Source organism: Cherax quadricarinatus, chromosome 78, assembly GCF_038502225.1.
Source record: "Cherax quadricarinatus isolate ZL_2023a chromosome 78, ASM3850222v1, whole genome shotgun sequence".
In the NCBI taxonomy this organism is placed as follows: Eukaryota; Metazoa; Arthropoda; class Malacostraca; order Decapoda; family Parastacidae; genus Cherax; species Cherax quadricarinatus.
In genome coordinates, this window is record NC_091369.1 from 5,905,851 (window position 1) to 5,932,361 (window position 26,511).

The window sequence follows — 26,511 nt, forward strand, 5'->3', positions numbered from 1 at the left end:
AAAGTAAAAGGACACAAGTGCAACTAATGTGACATTTATTGTGGCAACGTTTCGCTCTCCAGGAGCTTTATCAAGCCTTTTACTTGACACATTTTAAGTATTAGACTCCCGTAAAGTTATAAAAAACTGGTGTTGCTTGTGAAGTTATCACAGGAGAGATGGTGTGGCTGTCACGTCTAAGACATTTCGATCCTGGAGAGCGAAACGTTGCCATAATAAAATGTCGCATTGGTTGCACTTGTGTCCTTTTGTCTAACAACTAAATAAAATCTTAAACATACGAGTGTGTTGAATACATTTCATCAGATAAAACTTGTACATTATAGTGTTAAACCCTTCGTATGCAACAATTTAGTTGTACGTAGTTGGTAAAGCTCTCGCTTCACACGCTGAGGGTTCGGGTTCGATCCCCGGCAAGGGTAGGAAACATTGGACGCATTGCCATACACTAAAAGAATCCTTTAGGAGTCAGGAATCGCGGGAAGAACTAAAAGCCATAAATAAAATCGAAAGAAACCCAAAGCATTTCTTCTCCTATACCAAATCAAAATCGAGAACAACGTCCAGTATTGGGCCCCTACTTAAACAAGATGGGTCCTACACAGATGACAGCAAGGAAATGAGTGAGCTACTCAAGTCCCAGTATGACTCAGTTTTTAGCAAGCCGCTAACCAGACTGAGAGTCGAAGATCAAAATTAATTTTTTATGAGAGAGCCACAAAATTTGATTAACACAAGCCTATCCGATGTTATCCTGACGCCAAATGACTTCGAACAGGCGATAAATGACATGCCCATGCACTCTGCCCCAGGGCCAGACTCATGGAACTCTGTGTTCATCAAGAACTGCAAGAAGCCCCTATCACGAGCCTTTTCCATCCTATGGAGAGGGAGCATGGACACGGGGGTCGTCCCACAGTTACTAAAAACAACAGACATAGCCCCACTCCACAAAGGGGGCAGTAAAGCAACAGCAAAGAACTACAGACCAATAGCACTAACATCCCATATCATAAAAATCTTTGAAAGGGTCCTAAGAAGCAAGATCACCACCCATCTAGAAACCCATCAGTTACACAACCCAGGGCAACATGGGTTTAGAACAGGTCGCTCCTGTCTGTCTCAACTATTGGATCACTACGACAAGGTCCCAAATGCACTAGAAGACAAAAAGAATGCAGATGTAATATATACAGACTTTGCAAAAGCCTTCGACAAGTGTGACCATGGCGTAATAGCGCACAAAATGCGTGCTAAAGGAATAACAGGAAAAGTCGGTCGATGGATCTATAATTTCCTCACTAACAGAACACAGAGTAGTCGTCAACAGAGTAAAGTCCGAGGCAGCTACGGTGAAAAGCTCTGTTCCACAAGGCACAGTACTCGCTCCCATCTTGTTTCTCATCCTCATATCCGACATAGACAAGGATGTCAGCCACAGCACCGTGTCTTCCTTTGCAGATGACACCCGAATCTGCATGACAGTGTCTTCCATTGCAGACACTGCAAGGCTCCAGGCGGACATCAACCAAATCTTTCAGTGGGCTGCAGAAAACAATATGAAGTTCAACGATGAGAAATTTCAATTACTCAGATATGGTAAACATGAGGAAATTAAATCTTCATCAGAGTACAAAACAAATTCTGGCCACAAAATAGAGCGAAACACCAACGTCAAAGACCTGGGAGTGATCATGTCGGAGGATCTCACCTTCAAGGACCATAACATTGTATCAATCGCATCTGCTAGAAAAATGACAGGATGGATAATGAGAACCTTCAAAACTAGGGAGGCCAAGCCCATGATGACACTCTTCAGGTCACTTGTTCTATCTAGGCTGGAATATTGCTGCACACTAACAGCACCTTTCAAGGCAGGTGAAATTGCCGACCTAGAAAATGTACAGAGAACTTTCACGGCGCGCATAACGGAGATAAAACACCTCAATTACTGGGAGCGCTTGAGGTTCCTAAACCTGTATTCCCTGGAACGCAGGAGGGAGAGATACATGATTATATACACCTGGAAAATCCTAGAGGGACTAGTACCGAACTTGCACACGAAAATCACTCACTACGAAAGCAAAAGACTTGGCAGACGATGCACCATCCCCCCAATGAAAAGCAGGGGTGTCACTAGTACGTTAAGAGACCATACAATAAGTGTCAGGGGCCCGAGACTGTTCAACTGCCTCCCAGCACACATAAGGGGGATTACCAACAGACCCCTGGCAGTCTTCAAGCTGGCACTGGACAAGCACCTAAAGTCAGTTCCTGATCAGCCGGGCTGTGGCTCGTACGTTGGTTTGCGTGCAGCCAGCAGCAACAGCCTGGTTGATCAGGCGCTGATCCACCAGGAGGCCTGGTCACAGACCGGGCCGCGGGGGCGTTGACCCCCGAAACTCTCTCCAGGTAAACTCCAGGTAATACTTGTAATAGGTTTAGTCATTGAACACCTACGGTATTTTTCGATTTGTGGAAGGTGTCATAGTATTATGCTAATGAGTAGGAGAGATGGCAGCGGGAGCAGCTTGACCTTGTCTCCTGTTGCTGCTCATAATACTGCGCATTATAACCAACCTTCAAGTTTTGCACATTCACTGCATTATGTTTACTGCATATTTGATCATTGGTCATAGTGTCGCCCAATGGAGGCTGAAACATCGCAAAATTTCATCAGCCCCCTCCCCCCTCTAATAAAAATAACGCTGCTTCAGGCCCCCTAGCCCCCATTCACAAGATCAATCAGATTGCCATCCTTAATTATTATTATTATAATCAAGGGGAAGCGCTAAACCCGGAGGATTATACAGCGCCTGGGGGGGATGTGGAAGGCATTCAGGCTTAATTGGGGAACTGGAGCACAGATCCAATTTCCTAAATCAAGAGCCCCTCACCAACATCAAGGAACCTTCCTTGAGGGGAATTACCATCCTTAAGCCCTCTATATAAAAACTTCTGGAGCCCCCCCCTTGATCTCAGCATACCAAACAAGACTGGCAGCCTCCTGAATGGTATCTACCTGGAGTTTACCTGGAAAGGGTTTCGGGGGTCAACGCCCCCGCGGCTCGGTCTGAGACCAGGCCTCACGGTGTATCAGGGTCTGATCAACCAGGCTGTTACTACTGGCCGCACGCAAGCTAACGTACGAAATACAGCCCGGTTGGACAGGTACTGACTTTAGGTGCCTGTCCAGTGCCTTCTTAGACAGCCAGGGGTCTATTGGTAATCCCCCTTATGTAGACTGGGAGGCAGTTGAACAGTCTTGGGCCCCTGACACTTAGTGTTCTCTCAATGTACTCGTTGCTCCCCTTTGGATATTTAACAAAAATCTCCTCAAGGTCAGTGACAAGCAATTAATAATTTAAAAAATTATTGTCGATAAGTAAGGGGGTAAAGGAGGTTTTTGTGTGCGAGGGGCTTGGACTTCCAGCAGGCATGCGTGAGCGTGTTTGATAGGAGTGAATGGAGACGAATGGTTTTTAATACTTGACGTGCTGTTGAAGTGTGAGCAAAGTAACATTTATGAAGGGGTTCAGGGAAACCGGCAGGCCGGACTTGAGTCCTGGAGATGGGAAGTACAGTGCCTGCACTCTGAAGGAGGGGTGTTAATGTTGCAGTTTAAAAACTGTAGTGTAAAGCACCCTTCTGGCAAGACTGATGGAGTGAATGATGGTGAAAGCTTTTCTTTTTCGGGCCACCCTGCCTTGGTGGGAATCGGATTAGATTTTTTTTAGATTTTGCCACCGAAGTGGCTAGTTTATTGTGCACCCCATATCCATCCTGTGGACGGTAGCGCGAGAGCATGTGGATACACAAAAGGCCTAGGAACTAGGCCCCAAAGGGTTAACAGGAATACATATGGATTTATATCTACATATCTATAGTTCACTTATCTGTTACAAGCAAATTTAGGAAATTTGCTTAGTATATCTGGTATCTTATTTTCATTAATAAGATATCTTGACATGTCACATAGGTTATTATACTGTCTGTCTCTGTATTCCTCAATAAGTGGACAATTAAGCACATAGTGTTCAAGAGTGACCATATACCTGATCACATAATTTACATTTAGTTTGATCATCATGTGTGTGTCTCCCAAACTGCCAGAAGTACTTGTAACCAAGCCTAAGCCTGGCCACTACAACATCAGTCAGTCTGTTCACATTGCAAGTTGCTCCATAAACATACTTATCTACGTTCATGTTATCATAGTGGGTTATAGATCTACTCAGGCTTCTAACTGCATTCCTATAACAATCATCTTCATTATTTACTTCTCTCCTAATATTATTCCTAATGCTAGACACAGTTATACCAAAGTTATATTCTACGTTCTCCTTCTGGATACTCTTCTTGGCTAACATATCAACTTTATCATGAAGGAGTAATCCAATGTGTGATGGGATCCATAGCAATTGTACATTAATTCCTTTGTCCCTAATTTTTGAGTATCTATACCTGGCTTCCCCAATGAGCATGTTGTTGGAGTCATTATATGAGCCAAGAGCCTTCAATGATGACATAGAATCAGTAATGATGATAGAGTGGGAATCGGCCAGTGTGATAATAAAAAATAATAAAATAAAGTAATAAATTGTTAAAATGTGATGGAAAAGTAATCAATTTTATTGCCAACATTGAGGTCGAGGACAAGCAAATGTAGATGTTAAGGTAAGAAAAGACTGTTTATAGTAATGTGTAAGTCATTGTTGGTAGAGTTGGGCAGACTGCCAAGCATCTTAGACTTGTGCTGGAGGTCGGGCGAGCCCTCAGGTGCTGCCATCTCATTGGTCACCCAGTGTATCCTGCCACCTCATTGGTCGAGGAGGTGGGTGGGTCATGGGATGTGGCATGTAGGAACAGCATGATCATGTATCCAGCTTATACCAAAGTGTACTTAGTTGTTTGCTTGTTGGGCTAGACACTCAGCTCCTGGCCCCACAGGATGTTTTCATTGTCATATTCCATCCCAAAGGATGGTTTTTCCTTTCATTCTCAATCATACAAGTTTTCTTGGGTTTGGGCTTGAGAAAACCCTGCCTAGTATGGGCCAGTAGGCCCGCTTCAATGTTCCTCCTTTCGTATGTTAGTTTGTCATAATGCACACAAGATGGTTGTCCTAATACTCCACAGGACAGGTTTCCTGTCATACTCCTTTACAGGATAATTTTCATGTTTTATTTCACCATAGGGAAGTTGCCTTGTCCTACGTACTCCTCGTTGTCATAAATCTCAACACTCCCAGTACTTGTGTGGGCTTCGAGGGTAACATAAAGACCCCAGTAGTAGTAAGTCGCTGAGTTTTTCGGGGGGGTTATCCTAGGTAATTTACTTGCAGCAGGTCTCTTGCCCCATGCTAGGCGAATTTAACTCGCACCCACAGTGTCCCGCTTGCAGTGTCATTTTGGTTGTAGCAAACACTAAACAAGCAAACACACGACTTACTGGAACTTCCCTGGAAAATACAAAGTGTACATGTACATATTCATCATGGCCTTGATATAACCGGTGTGCACTAAGCTACTCTCCTACACCCTACTCCTACCCTCCAACTCTGGTGTGCAATATTGAGTAAGTTGCATACCAACCCTGTAACTCTACTGTACAAATATTTCGAGATCAGTTCTCATTAACAAATTAACTTCACACTAACAAAATCAATCCACAAGTTATTGCTAATACATGATAATTCAAATATTTTGAGCAGTATCCAGCGGTGGCGTTTGTTTAGTCTGACATGTACCTGAACAGTCTTAACCGTAATTACATGTCATCTTAAAAAACACATACCACAGGCTGGGATAGAACCCGCGATCAGAGTCTCAAAACTCCAGACCGTTTGCAATCGTGTCATTACGATTTCGTGAGTACATGTCATGTTTCCTACTCCCTGGACACACACCTGTAGTATTACACCCTTCGAGGGAAGTTCCTTGATCCAAGGAATTGGACCTGCCCTGCCCTTTCCTTGGATCGTACGTGATTACCTCCCATTCCCCAGGGTGTTATGACCCACTGTGTTTCTCTCCCTATACTACAGAATTGATACAAGTGAATTGGAGAACGGGTAGTGATTTGGGCCACTGACCTTTATTACCCCTCCCCCCCATTTTCATCCCCTCCTTTTTTTTCACATTCCATCCTTGCCTATCATTCTTCCTCCCCCAGATAACCAAACCTCTGGCTAAACTATCATGTCTTGGTATTTCTGTACTTCACCTAGAGTATACTCACCTGCTTGGTGGGTCAACCTTTCACGCACTTGACCACCTAAATTACGTTCTGCTTGATGGGACAACCCATCATCTTCATTCCCCAGGCTCTGTATGACCCCTATTCTTTAAGAGGTTACCTGGTTACCTGGAGGTTATTCCGGGGATCAACGCCCCCGCGGCCCGGTCCATGACCAGGTCTCCCGATGGATCAGGGCCTGATCAACTAGGCTGTTACTGCTGGCCGCACGCAGTCCAACGTACGAGCCACAGCCCGGCTGATCCGGCACTGACTTTAGGTATCTGTCCAGCTCTCTTGAAGGCAGCCAGGGGTTTATTGGCAATTTCCCTAATGCTTGATGGGAGGCTGTTGAACAGTTTTGGGCCCCGGACACTTATGGTGTTTTCCCTTAGTGCACCAATGGCGCCCCTACTTTTTATTGGGGGCATTTTGCATCGCCTGCCCAGTCTTTTACTTTCGTAGGGAGTGATTTCTGTGTGCAGATTTGGGTTCCTTGATGCTGGTGAGTGGCTCTTGATACAATGAATTGGACTTGGTCTCCCATTCCTTGGATTAAACCTCATTGCCTCCCATTCCACAAGGTCTATGACTCGCGGGTTCTAACTTACATGACCCTTAAATATAATAAATTCTGTTGCTTGATGGTACAACCCTTTACAACTCCTGCCTGTTACTTGTAGTATCCTCTACTAATTTGTCCCTCTGGGCGGGACACTTATAGTGAAGAATAAAGTGGCTGGAACAAGCACAAGTATCCCGCACTTGTAGAAATAAAAATTATTATTGTAAGTACATAATAGAACCTGTATAGACCTAGCTGACATCATTGACATTATATAGAAAACCCCTTGTTATGCAGAGCATTTCGGGCAAATTTTGTTCCAACGTATCCATTCACTACTAGGTGAACATGGACAGCAGGTTTTTAAGGAAACGTCCTAATGTTTTACCTGTGCCAGGGATCGAACCCCGGACCTCAGTGTGAGAGGCAAGTGTTCTACCAGCCGAGCTACGGGAAACTGTTTCGTTTAGACTTGCCATTAGTACTGCCTATATAAGTTCTTCATAGATCCTTATGGGTTTAGCGCTTAGTTTTGATTGCAATGTTCTTTGTGAATATTTTAGTTTGAAATAGTTGCACCTTTGCACGAAGGTGCCTCCTGCTGCAACAAAGCAGTTATAATTCACTCTCAACTAAGTTTTTTATATATATACACACAAGTTTCCTACGTTGTGGTTCACCTTGGATGAGTCTTGAGACTGTTAATGCCTCTGGCTGCTCCTACATCGTAAACTGCAGTACCATCACCTGCTGCAGGTTCAGAGTTGTCTAGTTTGGAAGGGCTCTAGCCTTTTTGTGCAGACTGGGGAAAACCTTCAATTAGAAATAGTTGAAATTACCATAGTTCAACCTAAGACTCCCGTTATATTTAAATAATAATTTCAAGGGGTGGAGAGGTAAGCCAGTGGAAGGCCTCTGTCAGATGACCAGAAGCTCCAACAGCGGGTCATCTAAGACCCGCGTCAGGAAACACTTGTCCTGTTTCCTGAAGAATCTTACCTAACTTGTATATAAACACAATCCTTGTGATTACTATAATTATATCATAGCTAAACTTCAAAATCTCACAAGACCAGAGGAAACTTTATGCAATATCTTCCCTTATCCTGAAAGGACTTGTTCCTTCACTTGAAAATTTGATAAGTAAAAGTGAAATTTGTAAGGAATGTGAGAATGATCTCGCTCCAGTTTGGGGCACACCGGACTACATTATATAGTCAGTGTCACATGTCAATTATTTGAACTTTTGACTTACTACATATATGACCCTTGTGTGTTTAGTGCTTAGTTAGACTGCCAGGGGTCTGTTGGTAATCCCCCTTATGTGTGCTGGGAGGCAGTTGAACAGTCTCGGGCCCCTGACACTTATTGTATGGTCTCTTAACGTGCTAGTGACACCCCTGCTTTTCATTGGGGGGATGGTGCATCGTCTGCCAAGTCTTTTGCTTTCGTAGTGAGTGATTTTCGTGTGCAAGTTCGGTACTAGTCCCTCTAGGATTTTCCAGGTGTATATAATCATGTATCTCTCCCTCCTGCGTTCCAGGGAATACAGGTTTAGAAACCTCAAGCGCTCCCAGTAATTGAGGTGTTTTATCTCCGTTATGCGCGCCGTGAAAGTTCTCTGTACATTTTCTAGGTCGGCAATTTCACCTGCCTTGAAAGGTGCTGTTAGAGTGCAGCAATATTCCAGCCTAGATAGAACAAGTGACCTGAAGAGTGTCATCATGGGCTTGGCCTCCCTAGTTTTGAAGGTTCTCATTATCCATCCTGTCATTTTTCTAGCAGATGCGATTGATACAATGTTATGGTCCTTGAAGGTGAGATCCTCCGACATAATCACTCCCAGGTCTTTGACGTTGGTGTTTCGCTCTATTTTGTGGCCAGAATTTGTTTTGTACTCTGATGAAGATTTAATTTCCTCATGTTTACCATATCTGAGTAATTGAAATTTCTCATCGTTGAACTTCATATTGTTTTCTGCAGCCCACTGAAAGATTTGGTTGATGTCCGCCTGGAGCCTTGCAGTGTCTGCAATGGAAGACACTGTCATGCAGATTCGGGTGTCATCTGCAAAGGAAGACACGGTGCTGTGGCTGACATCCTTGTCTATGTCGGATATGAGGATGAGGAACAAGATGGGAGCTAGTACTGTGCCTTGTGGAACAGAGCTTTTCACCGTAGCTGCCTCGGACTTTACTCTGTTGACGACTACTCTCTGTGTTCTGTTAGTGAGGAAATTATAGATCCATCGACCGACTTTTCCTGTTATTCCTTTAGCGCGCATTTTGTGCGCTATTACGCCATGGTCACACTTGTCGAAGGCTTTTGCAAAGTCTGTATATATTACATCTGCATTCTTTTTGTCTTCTAGTGCATTTAGGACCTTGTCGTAGTGATCCAGTAGTTGAGACAGACAGGAGCGACCTGTTCTAAACCCATGTTGCCCTGGGTTGTGTAACTGATGGGTTTCTAGATGGGTGGTGATCTTGCTTCTTAGGACCCTTTCAAAGATTTTTATGATATGGGATGTTAGTGCTATTGGTCTGTAGTTCTTTGCTGTTGCTTTACTGCCCCCTTTGTGGAGTGGGGCTATGTCTGTTGTTTTTAGTAACTGAGGGACGACCCCCGTGTCCATGCTCCCTCTCCATAGGATGGAAAAGGCTCGTGATAGGGGCTTCTTGCAGTTCTTGATGAACACAGAGTTCCATGAGTCTGGCCCTGGGGCAGAGTGCATGGGCATGTCATTTATCGCCTGTTCGAAGTCATTTGGCGTCAGGATAACATCGGATAGGCTTGTGTTAATCAAATTTTGTGGCTCTCTCATAAAAAATTCATTTTGATCTTCGACTCTCAGTCTGGTTAGCGGCTTGCTAAAAACTGAGTCATATTGGGACTTGAGTAGCTCACTCATTTCCTTGTTGTCATCTGTGTAGGACCCATCTTGTTTAAGTAGGGGCCCAATACTGGACGTTGTTCTCGATTTTGATTTGGCATAGGAGAAGAAATACTTTGGGTTTCTTTCGATTTCATTTATGGCTTTTAGTTCTTCCCGCGATTCCTGACTCCTAAAGGATTCTTTTAGCTTAAGTTCGATGCTTGCTATTTCTCTGACCAGTGTCTCCCTGCGCATTTCAGATATATTGACCTCTTTTAGCCGCTCTGTTATTCTTTTCCGTCGCCTGTAAAGGGAGCGCCTGTCTCTTTCTATTTTACATCTACTCCTCCTTTTTCTTAGAGGAATAAGCCTTGTGCATACATCGAGTGCCACCGAGTTAATCTGTTCTAGGCTTAAGTTTGGGTCTGTGTTGCTTAGTATATCTTCCCAGCTTATATCGGTTAGGACTTGGTTTACTTGGTCCCACTTTATGTTTTTGTTATTGAAGTTGAATTTGGTGAATGCTCCCTCGTGACTAGTCTCATTTTGTCGGTCTGGGGCTCCACGCATACATGTCTGAACCTCAATTATGTTGTGATCTGAGTATATTGTTTTTGATATGGTGACATTTCTTATCAGATCATCATTGTTAGTGAAGATGAGGTCTAGTGTATTCTCCAGTCTAGTAGGCTCTATTATTTGCTGGTTTAAATTGAATTTTGTGCAGAGATTTAAAAGCTCGTGTGAGTGTGAGTTTTCATCAGAGCTGCCTCCTGGTGTTATTACTGCAACAATATTATTTGCTATATTCCTCCATTTTAGGTGCCTTAAGTTGAAATCCCCCAGGAGGAAGATGTTGGGTGCAGGAGCTGGAAGATTTTCCAGACAGTGGTCAATTTTTAACAGCTGTTCCTGGAATTGCTGGGATGTTGCATCCGGAGGCTTGTAGACTACCACAATGACTAGGTTTTGGTTCTCGACCTTTACTGCTAAAACTTCCACTACGTCATTTGAGGCATTTAGCAGTTCTGTGCAAACAAGTGACTCTGCAATGTACAGGCCAACCCCCCCCTTTTGCCTGTTCACTCTGTCACATCTATATAGGTTGTAACCTGGGATCCATATTTCGTTGTCCAAGTGATCCTTTATGTGGGTCTCAGTGAAAGCCGCGAACATTGCCTTTGCCTCTGCAAGCAGTCCACGGATGAAAGGTATTTTGTTGTTTGTTGCTGGCTTTAGACCCTGTATATTTGCAAAGAAGAATGTTATCGGACTGGTGGTATTGTTGGTACTGGGGGGGGATTTTTTTTCCGGCATTGATGTAATAATAATTGAGCTTATGACATGTACTAAATCTCAAGATTATTAGTAGCAGTACTTAACAAATTATATTATACATGTGTTGATGGTGGCAGAACTAACTGGTAACAATGTGCTGTAAAATAAGATTTTGTTCGGGTTTTTAACCCCGGAGGGTTAGCCACCCAGGATAACCCAAGAAAGTCAGTGCGTTATCGAGGACTGTCTAACTTATTTCCATTGTGGTCCTTAATCTTGTCTCCCAGGATGCGACCCACACCATTCGACTAACACCCAGGTACCTATTTGCTGCTAGGTGAACAGGACAATAGGCGTAAGGAAACGTGTCGAAATGTTTCCACCCGCCGAGAATCGAACCCGGGCCCTCCGTGTGTGAAGCGAGAGTTTTAGCCACCCATATCCTGTGGAGGGTAACACAAGAGCATGTGGATACACAAAAGGCCTAGGAAGTAGGCCCCAAAAGGGTTACCAGGTGTACATTTGGATTAATATCTACAGTTCACTTGTAGAGCATAGTGATGTGAAGAAGAACTTTAACATTCTTCACCTTCAACTTGCGTTACTTGACTCGTGTCACTACGCTCCCTATATACGCACATTCTCTCCCAAGGTATATCTTGTTTGACTTGACACAGCCCACTGTGTGGGCAAAATGTTGAAATAAAGTATCGCATTATACTGTATCTGTCTTTTCCATCCTTGGATTGAACCTAAAGGGCTCCCATTTCCCAGATGCTATGTGACCCCTAATCCAATGGGGCTAGTGTTGCTCCCTGATTAAGTAAAAATTGTTCAGTACTTTAACTATATTTTCAGTTAAAGAATGTTACAAATACAAATTGTTGTGTATATTGTAGTACCTGAGTGGCTTTGGGTCTGAGTTTGCTACAGAAGCTCTGCCAGGAGCTCTTCCCGAGGGTCAGAATAGCCCCCAGGTCTGCCCCTACGGCCTCTATGCTGAGCAACTCTCTGGAACAGCTTTTACAGGTGAATGTTATGGTTATGTTGCAGCACCACTTTATGTAATTAAGCTTCATCTTCATACATTATAGGGTCCTCCATATTTAGTAGTGTTAAAGGCCAAGGGAAAGTCTTGGTATAGGATGTAAAACTAAGTTAAAACATAGGGAAGGAAGTATAATGCAGGGGAAGAGTTGTGCACCTTAGTAGGGACTGGTAGAGGACTGGGTGGACCCAGGTAATGAGTGTAGAGATGCTGGGAATGTTGATGTGAGTTACAGATTACCATATATAGTAACATATGTTTAAATTGCCTTGGATTTGAGCCTAAATTTGATTGAATTGACAGCACCACGGGAGAGCAATAGACGATCTTGGCTGTACAGAATCCGACCTGCTGTGGTTCATAAACCATTTGTTCCTATCAAACACAAGTTCCTTGAGAGTGACTTCAGCAAGAGACATCCCAACCCTAACCAGGTATGTGGTGGTGCCCAGTAAGAGGCTCGAGATGAATTATACTTTAAATAATATACTATAAATTGTGATGAATGGTTTGAAAAACCGACAAGTTGAAGATTGAGACACTTATGCAGCATATGGGAATCTTTATTCAGGAAACGTTTCGCCACACAGTGGTTTCATCAGTCCAGTACAAAGAGGAAGGCGTAAGGAGAGGAGGAGTATGAGGTAATCAGTCCCTCAGCCTGGAGTCGATGTGTTCAGTCCATCAATCTTGTAGAATGTACAGCATAGGGCCGTAGACGTGGCTTATATACTGTAGTGAGGTGAGGTGAAGCAGGCGGAGGCGGGGTCATAGTGGTACCATCCACTAGTCGAAGTAGGTCTTCGTCCAAAGGTTGAACAAGTGTTGAAGAATTCTTTGTAACAAGATCCCATGATACTGCAGTGTCTGACAGTTGTGATGAATGGTTTGAAAAACCAACAAGTTGAAGATTGAGACACTTCCTCTTTGTATTGGACTGATGAAGCCACTGTGTGGCGAAACGTTTCCTGAATAAAGATTCCCATATGCTGCATAAGTGTCTCAATCTTCATACTATAAATTGTTTATAAGAACTTAAGAATAGCCTAACACTGCAGCAGGCCCATATTTGCTAGGTCCTTCCCAAATCCAGCCAATTTCACCCAAATGTTAGTCTAGTCTTTCCAGTGCTACCCAAGGAATTAGGTTCAGTAACCCACTTTTGACAGGCTTTGATCAAGCCCAACTCAACCCCCCTCACTCTCAGTTGCAATCAATTTTCACAACTATCCGGTGACCTTACTTCGCAGATTGTTCTCTTCAGCTAAACTGTTTGACAACCAGTACTTTTTCTGCATCTTCCTAAAAATATTTTTTTTTTAATTTAGGTTCTTTATTCCTTGTTTTCCCTTTATTTATTTATTTATTTATAAATTTTAGCATACATACAGAGGTACAAAAAAATACAGGTAAGAGCAGCATGCCAAAGCGTTAGCATTACGGGCTGAAAGGTAGAAAGATGTATTATCCTTAGAAATTTATTTTTTATCGCCTTTTAGTCAAGTCTTCCACGTGTATACAGTAATTTTCCTTTATAGCAGTGTGCAACATGTGTAAGAAAGGTATAAAATACCGACAATATGAAAGCTAAGACACATGTGCAACATCTGGATATCTTTATTGTAGACGTTTCGCCATCCAGTGGCTTTATCAATACAGATTCTAGGACATAATAGGAAGACAGTAGAACTATATACAAAAGATGAGGTAATCAGTCCCTCGGCCTTGGAGTTAGTGTTCACAGCATCGTGGTGGAGTTACATTAGAAAGTTATTTAAGATGTCTCCCTAATTGGGGGCGATGATTTTCTCAGTATACATAGAAGGGTTCTGGTGGTATCCAATCTTCTTCGTCAGGTAAGTTACTCAAAATCATGGGTCGAGGGTAATCATCTTTATGAATAAAACGACGAACCCTCTGTGGGAGAGTCATTCTTTGAGTCCTGTGAGGCGGAGTATTGATGGTGTAATCGGTGGTATTTATCACTTGTATAGGATGTTCTCTATCTGGCATGTATAGTTCTTGCATTGTATAAAGTTGTTTCTTTTTTAGAGTGTCAAGGCGTACATTTGAGTGTCAAGGCGTACATTTATGGCAGTAATGTCTTGTTGTGTGTGTAAATCTGCCATTTTAACTCTGTCTCTCCTCCTGGTATCGGTAATAAAGCGAAGAGCTCTATTCTGGACCCTTTGTAACCGTAGCATGTTGGTCTTTGTTGTTAATGACATTGAGACACAAGGGTATTCAAGTATAGGTCTTATTATCATTTTATACAGATGTTTTTTGACATGTTGAGGGGCTTGATTGAATCGAAAGAGTCTGCTAAGACCGGCTTTGGCTGTGTTGATCTTTTTAGTTACATGAGATGTTGAGTGGAGCAGCCTGTCTATTTCATATCCCAAGATCTTGTTAGGGTTTCTAATGGCTACAGGTGTACCTCTGATGGAGATACCCCCTTTATCTTCGATGGTTGATGCAAAACATCCTATCGTGCTAACAAGGACCTTGTCAGGATTAGTCGTAATTCTCCATTTCTTCTCCCAATTAGATGTTCGACGAAGTTCAATATTCATTTTTTCTATGACTCTCTCATACTTGTATTTTCCTGTTACTGGAGTTGATGAGACGACATGAATAACATCATCTGCAAACTGTGTCACAATTGTGTCATTAAACTCTGGTTGAGGAAGGTCATTCACATAAATGTTAAACAGAAGTGGACTGAGACAAGAACCTTGTGGGACACCAGCCGTCGGTATAAAAGGTTCTGTCGACTTGCCATGAAAGGTGGGAATGATTTTTCTTTGAGTTAAGAAATTATAAATTACTCTGAGAAAAGTCCAGTTATGGTCTGGTAGGTCAATGAGTTTGTATATAAGGCCATCATGCCATAAGCTATCAAAAGCTTTATGAACATCTCTGGTGGCAATTAAGGCAAGATTGCCCTGCTGTTTTAGACTTGCTAGTGTCAAAAATAACATTTATTGCATGATTGGTACCTCTATGTGTTCAAAAGCCAAATTGTTTTTCAGTAAACAAGTGATTAAACTCCATATAGAGAGATTTACACACAACAAGACATTACTGCCATAAATGTACGCCTTGACACTCTAAAAAAGAAACAACTTTATACAATGCAAGAACTATACATGCCAGATAGAGAACATCCTATACAAGTGATAAATACCACCGATTACACCATCAATACTCCGCCTCACAGGACTCAAAGAATGACTCTCCCACAGAGGGTTCGTCGTTTTATTCATAAAGATGATTACCCTCGACCCATGATTTTGAGTAACTTACCTGACGAAGAAGATTGGATACCACCAGAACCCTTCTATGTATACTGAGAAAATCATCGCCCCCAATTAGGGAGACATCTTAAATAACTTTCTAATGTAAAATTATGCTATTGACTATTGGACACCACCATTAATAGTAATTCAATCTGTTGGAAATGACTTTCTCAAGAACTTTTCCAGTGACTTCAAGTAAAGATATAGGTCTATAGTTCCCAGGTTGGTGGATGTCTTTATTGGGCTTAGCAAGAAAGATCATTCTAGCAGTCTTAAAAACAACTGGAAAATGTCCTGAGGCCAAGATGGCATTAAAGATATTTACCAAGGACTGTTTGCAATTTCTAGGTAGGTACTTTATTTGTTTCATTGTTATTCCAGAGAGGCCAGGGGCTCTATTTCTCATTCTTCCAATAACCTGACTTATCTCTAGTAATGTAATAGGTCTAGTAAGCGGGTGGGTATCTTCAAGAGTCATCGTGGTGGAGGAGAATCTGGAGCAAAGATCAGATCAGATCAGACTCACAGGTAAGTACCCCGACGAGGGGCGAGGGGCAAGTGGGGACAGTACGAAGAATAGACGGTGAGAGGAATGTCTTGAGTCGAAGAGAGAAGAGTCAGGACTAGACCCAACTGCTAAGCCTGGATAACAATGATAAAAGACGACGTAGAGACAACAGGAACTCTGTAGGAGCTGACTGCAACTTGCTGGATGGAAGATTGCTGCTTCTTGATGGTGATTGGTGGCTGCAGGCGACAAGGGAGGAGCTCAACGTTGATTGGTCATTTCATAATGGCTTGGTGGTTATCTGGAATTGTGGCGTTTTTTCTTAACGAAGTAATTTTCCTTGGCGAGTGCTGATCCATTTTCAAGTCGTTTAAAGCGTTGGGTAGAAATTATCATGAGACGAGTTAACAAGTGTCGATATCGAGGGTCTTTGATACATGTTTCAAGATGCTTTATAAGTTCTGAAAGTTCACTTTTACAATCAACGTCAGGATGTTCAACAAACTTGACTGTTTTTTGGATGAGGTGAGATTTGAGTTCAGCTGGCTCCATTTCTTGAGGATAATTTTCTGTGGTACAGAAAGATATTTCACCCCAATCACGATACTTGTCGGTATCTTCAGCTACGGTGAAAAGCTCTGTTCCACAAGGCACAGTACTAGCTCCCATCTTGTTCCTCATCCTCATATCCGACATAGACAAGGATGTCAGCCACAGCACCGTGTCTTCCTTTGCAGATGACACCCGAATCTGCATGACAGTGTCTTCCATTGCAGACACTGCAAGGCTCCAGGCGGACATCAACCAAATCTTTCAGTGGGCTGCAGAAAACAATATGAAGTTCAACGATGAGAAATTTCAATTACTCAGATATGGTAAACATGAGGAAATTAAATCTTCATCAGAGTACAAAACAAATTCTGGCCACGAAATAGAGCGAAACACCAACGTCAAAGACCTGGGAGTGATTATGTCGGAGGATCTCACCTTCAAGGACCATAACATTGTATCAATCGCATCTGCTAGAAAAATGACAGGATGGATAATGAGAACCTTCAAAACTAGGGAGGCCAAGCCCATGATGACACTCTTCAGGTCACTTGTTCTATCTAGGCTGGAATATTGCTGCACTCTAACAGCACCTTTCAAGGCAGGTGAAATTGCCGACCTAGAAAATGTACAGAGAACTTTCACGGCGCGCATAACGGAGATAAAACACCTCAATTACTGGGAGCGCTTGAGGTTTCTAAACCTGTATTCCCTGGAACGCAGGAGGGAGAGATACATGATTATATACACCTGGAAAATCCTAGAGGGACTAGTACCGAACTTGCACACGAAAATCACTCACTACGAAAGCAAAAGACTTGGCAGACGATGCACCATCCCCCCAATGAAAAGCAGGGGTGTCACTAGCACGTTAAGAGACCATACAATAAGTGTCAGGGGCCCGAGACTGTTCAACTGCCTCCCAGCACACATAAGGGGGATTACCAACAGACCCCTGGCAGTCTTCAAGCTGGCACTGGACAAGCACCTAAAGTCAGTTCCTGATCAGCCGGGCTGTGGCTCGTACGTTGGTTTGCGTGCAGCCAGCAGCAACAGCCTGGTTGATCAGGCGCTGATCCACCAGGAGGCCTGGTCACAGACCGGGCCGCGGGGGCGTTGACCCCCGAAACTCTCTCCAGGTAAACTCCAGGTAAACTCCAGTACAGTATTGGATCTTGGGTCTTGGGATGGTAGTGTTGGTGCTGGTGAATGTACATTTTTTACTTCATCTTCAATGGACGAGTGAGAGGATGTTTCTGGTGGAAAGGCTTCTGATTGGTCGGTTTCTTTGAGGAGTGGAGGCGATGGAGGCTTCTCATTGGACGTTGTTGGAGTGACGTCACTTGTTGTTGATGGTGTTGGAGTTGCAGGCGTAGAGGTGTTGATGAGGTCCTTGGTGAATTTTAGTATTTCTTCCGAAGGTGGAGATGCTGGGAATATGAATGATGGCATATTATTTAGTGCAAATAACTCGTTGATGGTAGAGTTAAATGATCCAGGTACAGCCATATTTTGCATGTGTACGTATAGTAGACAGTAGTGGATCTTGGTTACGTCACATGCTGGAGGAGTGATGATGGTGGAGGCTGGCAGTGTCGTCAGGCCGATTTCCCTTAATCTTTCTTCATAGGACATTCCCCTCAGCTCTGGAACTAACCTTGTTGCAAACCTTTGTACTTTCTCTAGTATGTGTGTATGTGTGTGTGTGTGTGTGTGTGTGTGTGTGTGTGTGTGTGAGTGTGTGTATGAGTGTGTGTGTATGAGTGTGTGTGTGTATGAGTGTGTGTGTGTGTGTATGAGTGTGTATGAGTGTGTGCGTGTGTGTGTATGAGTTTGTGTGTGTGTGTGTGTGTGTTTATGTGTGTGTGTGTATGAATTTGTATGTGTGTGTGTGTGTGTGAGAGAGAGACTCAGCAATCAACATTTGCACCAATAACTCACTACAGTTGTGACCGGGTGTGGAAGTGTGAATTGCTCATTACTCTAAAATTTGTTCATGATTGCAGCCATGTATAAACGTAAGTAACCATTCTTACAGTATTCATTACCTTTGTAACTTGTGAGTTCATTACCTTTGTAACTTGTGAGTTCATTACCTTTGTAACTTGTGAGTTCATTACCTTGTACCTAGTTCAGCCATCAAACTTTGGAGCCCGGTCCCTGGACCCATTGTGTACCTCTGTAATCTGTAAATACCTTTGTAACTTGTCATGATTGTGACTAGACCTACCTGGAGTTCATTACCTTTGTAAATTGTGAGTTCATTACCTTTGTAAATTGTGAATTCATTACCTCTGTAACTTGCTCAGCTATCAAAACTTTGAGGCCCAGTCCCTGGACCAATTATGTACCTCTGTAATCTTTTGACTACCGCCCACAGGATGGGTATGGGGTGCATAATAAACATATTAAACTAACTGGCTGAGTAGTAGCTTGAAGTAATATTGTAGTGTTAGCTTGGATCTTTGCAATTGCTGCATACGTTGGTGTGTTGCTAGTAGGTTTTTTCTTTGCTGCTTCTTGTGTTTTCTTCACAATATTCTTTCGTGTAGGACATTTTGCTGCCAGTGTATGGTGGTCGTTACTCTTACAATTTAAGCACGATGGTTGTGGTGGAGTAGCAGCGGTGCAGGAACTGAAGGTGTGTCCCTCACTACCACATGTAGTGCAGAACTTCTTGTCTTTTACTGGACATGCTTTGGTGGTGTGATGGTAAGAATAACAGTTCCAGCAGTGTTGGATGTACTGATATCTCTGCTTCGATGTAGGTTGGACTGATGAAGTAGTAGTAAACAGCAAGACCTTCGTTCAGAGCAGTGGCAGCCATGTTGACGTCGGTGAAGGTGACCTTGAGCATAGACGATACATTCGGGATTTTTGTGATGCTGTCAACAGTAGCCCAAGTATTTTGCGTCTCGATGGATGTCTTGAGTTCTGCAGGTGATTGAGACGTCAGAATCTTGTCCAGTTTTTTAAGGAATACTGATTTTCTGGCCCTGAGGGCAGGAGATGACATAATAGTAAACCCTTGAGCGGTAAGTGTAGTGGTGGCATCTGTAGTGAGTAGCTTCTCTGCTTCAGCATCATCGTGACACACAACAATGAATGCTTCTTTCAGAGACAAAATGGCGTTGAATTTAACTTGCAGTGCTCCTTGAACAACAGTTGCAAGAGCAATCTTCGTTGAATCATCAACGGAACCACTTGTTGGCTTGATCTTTACACGATTTGCGTAGCTCATCGTGCAATGAAGGTGAAGACGACGCTGGTAAAAGTTCCCCTCCCCAACGGGGATCGTAGGGAGACAGAGTAGGGAAGACTTCACCCAGCTACAAGAGTGCAGAGGCCAACTGTCTGCCCTGGGGCAGGCAGCCAGCTACGCACCAAGTCCTGGAGCAGGATCTGATGACCAGAGCTTTGGTAAGATGGGTAAGGAAGAAGGATGGGTAAGGATGGAAATATTGGAAAAGGGTGGGAGGGGGGGGAGAGGTAGGATATAAAAGGTAACTGGCCCAACCACTTTGGTGCAATTTAAAAAGTGTATGTGAATTGATAAGATATTCTTTAAGGGGTATAATACTAACCCATCAGAGTCACATAGATATAATAGGTATATAACTACATGACTCTGAATTGGTAGTAATTATACAAGTTGCAATTGCTTTTTTTTTTTTTTTTTTTTTTTTTTTTTTTTTTTTTTTTTTTTTTTTTTTTTTTTTTTTTTTTTTTTTTTTTTTTTCCGCGATTGCACAACGGATACTTATACAACAAGAAAGGCAATAATTTTCTGGCCAGTTTATAATTTCGTGACAATAGCTTCTTAATGGTGGTGTCCAACAATAGTCAATAGCATAATTTTACATTAGAAAGTTATTTAAGATGTCTCCCTAATTGGGGGCGATGATTTTCAGTATACATAGAAGGGTTCTGGTGGTATCCAATCTTCTTCATCAGGTAAGTTGCTCAAAATCATGGGTCGAGGGTAATCATCTTTATGAATAAAACGACGAACCCTCTGTGGGAGAGTCATTCTTTGAGTCCTGTGAGAAGGAGTATTGATGGTGTAATCGGTGGTATTTATCACTTGTATAGGATGTTCTCTATCTGGCATGTATAGTTCTTGCATTGTATAAAGTTGTTTCTTTTTTAGGGTGTCAAGGCGTACATTTATGGCAGTAATATCTTGTTGTGTGTGTAAATCTGCCATTTTAACTCTGTCTCTCCTCCTGGTATCGGTAATAAAGCGAAGAGCTCTATTCTGGACCCTTTGTAACCGTAGCATGTTGGTCTTTGTTGTTAATGACATTGGGACACAAGGGTATTCGAGTATAAGTCTTATTATCATTTTATACAGATGTTTTTTGACATGCTGAGGGGCTTGATTGAATCGAAAAAGTCTGCTAAGACCGGCTTTGGCTGTGTTTATCTTTTTAGTTACATGAGATGTTGAGTGGAGCAGCCTGTCTATTTCATATCCCAAGATCTTGTTAGGGTTTCTAATGGCTACAGGTGTACCTCTGATGGAGATACCCCCTTTATCTTCAATGGTTGATGCAAAACATCCTATCGTGCTAACAAGGACCTTGTCAGGATTAGTCGTAATTCTCCATTTCTTCTCCCAATTAGATGTTCGACGAAGTTCAATATTCATTTTTTCTATGACTCTCTCATACTTGTATTTTCCTGTTACTGGAGTTGATGAGACGACATGAATAACATCATCTGCAAACTGTGTCACAATTGTGTCATTAAACTCTGGTTGAGGAAGGTCATTCACATAAATGTTAAACAGAAGTGGACTGAGACAAGAACCTTGTGGGACACCAGCCGTCGGTATAAAAGGTTCTGTCGACTTGCCATGAAAGGTGGGAATGATTTTTCTTTGAGTTAAGAAATTATAAATTACTCTGAGAAAAGTCCAGTTATGGTCTGGTAGGTCAATGAGTTTGTATATAAGGCCATCATGCCATAAGCTATCAAAAGCTTTATGAACATCTCTGGTGGCAATTAAGGCAAGATTGCCCTGCTGTTTTAGACTTGCTACGGTGTCAAAAATAACATTTATTGCATGGTTGGTACCTCTATGTGTTCTAAAGCCAAATTGTTTTTCAGTAAACAAGTGATTAAACTCCATATAGTAATTCAATCTGTTGGAAATTACTTTCTCAAGAACTTTTCCAGTGACTTCAAGTAAAGATATAGGTCTATAGTTCCCAGGTTGGTGAATGTCTTTATTGGGCTTAGCAAGAAAGATCATCCTAGCAGTCTTAAAAACAACTGGAAAATGTCCTGAGGCCAAGATGGCATTAAAGATATTTACCAAGGACTGTTTGCAATTTCTAGGTAGGTACTTTATTTGTTTCATTGTTATTCCAGAGAGGCCAGGGGCTCTATTTCTCATTCTTCCAATAACCTGACTTATCTCTAGTAATGTAATAGGTCTAGTAAGCGGGTGGGTATCTTCAAGAGTTGAAGTATCGATGGTAGGTAGTGGTTGTAGATCATCCAAGTTCTCATCTCTCCATTCATTTACTAACTGATAATGATTATTATTAAATTGACGACTGTTATTATGAGAGAGAATTTTCTCCCATACATCACCCATCAAATTAGCCTGGTCCTGTGGATCGTCAAGTTTAATTTCAACATCTTCATCATCCTCATCAGTGAATGTATTAACTAGGTAGTTAGGAGCCTTGTGCTTTCCCCCTAAAAGTTGTCGGATCTTACTCCAAAATTTTGCTGGTTCACGTTTATATTGATTAGCTTGAAGAAAAAAAAATTTCCATATGTCTCGTTTGTGTTGACTAATCATGTTAATTAATTCTTGCCTTAATCGGTGCAATGTAGCTGCTGGTGGTTGTCGCGTTTGAAGATGCCTTCGACATTCTGCTTGATAATTTCTTAAAGTGTCTCTAATTTCTCTAGTAGGTTTATATTGTTGGTATATCTTTGTGGAAGCTAATTGGCAAGTTGCATTGGTAGCTTCAATTATTCGATTGTGCAGGGACCTGATTGCATCATCAATTGCACTAGAAGGTAGATTTTCCAAAGACACAATTTCATCCTCACCCAGATATGCCCTGAAGGGGTCAAATCCTAGGGTGTTAAGATTGGGTTTAGGAGTTACAGGTATTCTAAATGGAGAAGTTTGTAGTTGTATTATAACAGGGATATGGTCAGATCCTACATTTCCACCAGGAGATATACGACAGTGAAAGATGTCACAGTCTCTGTTTGTCAGTACTATATCTGGTGTTCCTGGATGAGGTCCAATGTACGATTTGAAGAATGGGCCTTGAAATGACAAGTTTCTAGCTGTCATGATATTAAAGAGTTGTTTTCCTTTTAAGTCACCCAGTGGAATACCAGCTCCACAGTTAAAGAGGGCAGGGTGATGAGCATTAAAATCTCCAGCTAAAATTGTTGGAATATTTCTGCTTAATATCCTATGTAGAGGAATTGACTCTATATATGGCTGTCTCGGGGGAAAATATCCAGTTCCTATCACTAGTTGTCCATGCGACGTTGTTAGTTCTATTGCAAGAATGTTATCTTCATCCACATGAATATTTTTAAATGTATATCCTAATTTAACCAAGATGGCTACACCACTAAACGGTCCTCTCGATTTCTCAACAGTACAGTATCCACGTAATTTAATATGTTGATCAACTCTTGCAGCTGTCTCGTTCAAAAGTATAACATCGGGATTGTAGTTATGTAGTTCAACCTCAAGAAGGTAACGGTTATTAAAGAAATGTTGAACATTAAGTTGGAAAATTGTAATCCCCATTATTTCTTTTTCTTCGGTCGTACACTGCGTTCTGAACGCCTGCAACTAATGTCATGTGTTGTATCTATACTATCCCTGCTGGACTCGTCAATAGGAGAAGGGAACTTTTGCGTGGATGCTTGTGTATTAACAATGCCATCATCTTCATCTTCACTAGAGGCAGTAATATTAACAGACTCATTAGAATCGTTAGAGTCGTTAGAGTCATCATCATGAAACTGAGGTATGCTATACTCAGTTTCAGGAAGCAGAGGCTCGTGAGAGTTAATGGGAGACTGTGTAGGCTCCAAGTGAATATTAGATAGGCAAGGTGAGTTACCTTGGGAAAGTTCCTGTTCAACAGGATCAGCTACAATAGCGGGAGAGTAGGCACCACTTTCTGGGGCATTGTTATGTTCAGGCGTTGACTTATCGGGTTGAGAAGAGTTGACAACCTGGGTTTGCGAGGAGGGCGATCCCTGGGCCAGGGATGACTTAGGCTTATTTTTAGATGTAGAGTATGGTACATACTTCTTGTTATGAGAAGGCTGGGTCATAATGGCCTTCACATTTTCAGGGATAATGATGGGAGTGATCCCATTAGCCTTTAACATATCATTTAAAACACGAGAGCAGAGTTGAATATCACCACCTGCTGTGTCTTTGGCCACCAAGTACATTAGTTGTGCTCTCATTATATCCCCGTCTGTGGATACCTGAGACATATGAGATGCGACTGAACCTTGTTGTTGTGTCTGTTGTAAGTGAGGGTTAGATTGGGGCGCTCCAAGAGGGGTAGAATTCCAAACATTGGAACCATTGGTAGAGACCTGAGGAGTCCCACTTGATCCAGGCAGAGCTGGGAAGGAAGTTTGAGACATGGTTGGCGGTGCCTGGGGAGTGGTCTTCTTAGAAGTGGATAGTTTCTTGGCGTCAAGAATTTTCTGCATTTCCTTTTTTCTTTCAGGACAAATAGCAGAAACAGCATGATGTTTTCCATTACAAAGGACACATTTCGGTGCATTTTTATTGGTACAATCACGATAGGAATGTTGGCCAGAGCAAATGCTACAAATTTGCCCTTGTGTACTGCATTTGTTGTTGTTATGACCAAAGGCATAACACTTGAAACATTGTGTCACACTGACAAAGCGTTCCAGAGAAATTTGATCAGGTGTACATCTGGTGCCAAAACATTTGAAGCCATTTTGACACACGAGTTTGGCCTCCTCAGGTGTCTCGAGTATTAATTTTAAAGTTACCTTATTGTTGTTGGAATTCGAGAATTTATGTGCTTCTACAGCTCTAAGGTCAGAATTCTCGGTATTAATGTTATCAACAATTTCATTAACAGTGCTGTGTTTCATAAAACTGTTGATTCTGGCCACAAACACAGTCCTCTGAGCTTGATAGCTGTCAGGTGCAACTGGGATAACACCAGAAGTCTTCAGTTTATCCAAGACATCATGCTTTAGGAGTTGAAGTAACTCTTCTTCCGAAGAGAGGAGAAGTACTGCTCCAGCGTGGGTTTGAAAAACATCCACTGGAGCAACAGTTGAATTGCAGCAAATACAATTGAGAATGTCTTTCATGGACATTTGATTTCCAGCAATGCGTAATCTTACACGAATCCTCGCCATGATGCCTGGGAAGGTGCATCTGGCAGAGGAGTTGCTTAACAAAAAGGTATCTTTCCTTAATGTTAGCCTAACATCCTATTTCAGCTGACTTATGAAGGTCAGCTCCTAAGATAGCCTACCCTCGAGAAGTGAGGGGAAAGGGCCCAAGGCAAAGATCGGCTGGATTTTAAAAAACCACACGGGCTACCAGATGGTCAAAATGCCTTGTGTTAACTCGCCAAAGCGAAGTTGCCGAAAAATAAGAAGACAGGACAGTCAGAAGGATAGCAATGTATGTAGTGTGTTAAGTGTGTGGGCCAGTGTTGATGTATGGGTGAGGGGAGGATGGGGAAGGATGGGGGGATGGGGATGAGAGGGGTGAACAAGCAAGCAAGTCACCGCCTTACATTCATGATGGGATGGGGCTCGAAGTGACTGCAAGCAAGTCTCCTCTCAGCTCTGGTGAAGAACTACTCAGGATAACCCAAGTAAAATCTCGAGCAACAGTGTTCAGAGTTGCTCAGTTGAAGAGCAGGAACGACGACGTCTTCTCTCCACGGTGGCTGGGCTGCAACTCATATGGAGCAAAGGCAAGAAGACTGGCGGTTGTATAGGCGTCAGTGGATAGGGACGGGCAGCAGACGAGGGCAGTCACTGGTAGGCGGGATTCCCCAGTGGAAGTAGGTCCTTCCCAAAGAGATGGGTTAGTTGCAGTAGCCGTGAGGAAGGTCTTGTAGATGTCCTCTGAACCAAGATTCCATGATGATGCAGTGTCTGACAAGTTGTGCAAGAAAGGTATAAAAGACAAGACCTTCTTCACGGCTGCTGCAACTAACCCATCTCTTTGGGAAGGACCTACTTCCACTGGGGAATCCCGCCTACCAGTGACTGCCCTCGTCTGCTGCCCGTCCCTTCCACTGACGCCTATATAAACGTCAGTCTTCTTGCCTTTGCTCCAGATAGATACAGGAGTTGCAGCCCAGCCACCGTGGAGAGAAGACGTCGTCGTTCCTGCTCTTCAGCTGAGCAACTCTGAACACTGTTGCTCGAGAATTTACTTGGGTTATCCTGAGTAGTTCTTCACCAGAGCTTAGAGGAGACTTGCTTGCAGTCACTTCGAGCCCCATCCCATCAAGAGGGTAAGGCGGTGACTTGCTTGCTTGTTCACCCCTCTCATCCCCATCCCCCCATCCTTCCCCATCCTCCCCTCACCCATACAACAACACTGGCCCACACACTGGAGTTTACCTGGAGTTTACCTGGAGAGAGTTTCGGGGGTCAACGCCCCCGCGGCCCGGTCTGTGACCAGGCCTCCTGGTGGATCAGCGCCTGATCAACCAGGCTGTTGCTGCTGGCTGCACGCAAACCAACGTACGAGCCACAGCCCGGCTGATCAGGAACTGACTTTAGGTGCTTGTCCAGTGCCAGCTTGAAGACTGCCAGGGGTCTGTTGGTAATCCCCCTTATGTGTGCTGGGAGGCAGTTGAACAGTCTCGGGCCCCTGACACTTATTGTATGGTCTCTTAACGTGCTAGTGACACCCCTGCTTTTCATTGGGGGGATGGTGCATCGTCTGCCAAGTCTTTTGCTTTCGTAGTGAGTGATTTTCGTGTGCAAGTTCGGTACTAGTCCCTCTAGGATTTTCCAGGTGTATATAATCATGTATCTCTCCCTCCTGCGTTCCAGGGAATACAGGTTTAGAAACCTCAAGCACTCCCAGTAATTGAGGTGTTTTATCTCCGTTATGCGCGCCGTGAA

General features: G+C 42.9%; 1 protein-coding gene across 1 annotated transcript in view; it reads left to right on the top strand.

Moving 5' to 3' along the window:
• Positions 1 to 26,511, top strand: part of hgo (homogentisate 1,2-dioxygenase) — a 49,805-nt gene that overhangs the window by 471 nt on the left and 22,823 nt on the right. The window contains exons 2-3 of the mRNA XM_070101607.1: positions 11,855 to 11,984; positions 12,307 to 12,437. Of these exons, the coding sequence (XP_069957708.1) occupies positions 11,855 to 11,984; positions 12,307 to 12,437 (261 nt within the window). The remainder of the gene's footprint in view (positions 1 to 11,854; positions 11,985 to 12,306; positions 12,438 to 26,511) is intronic.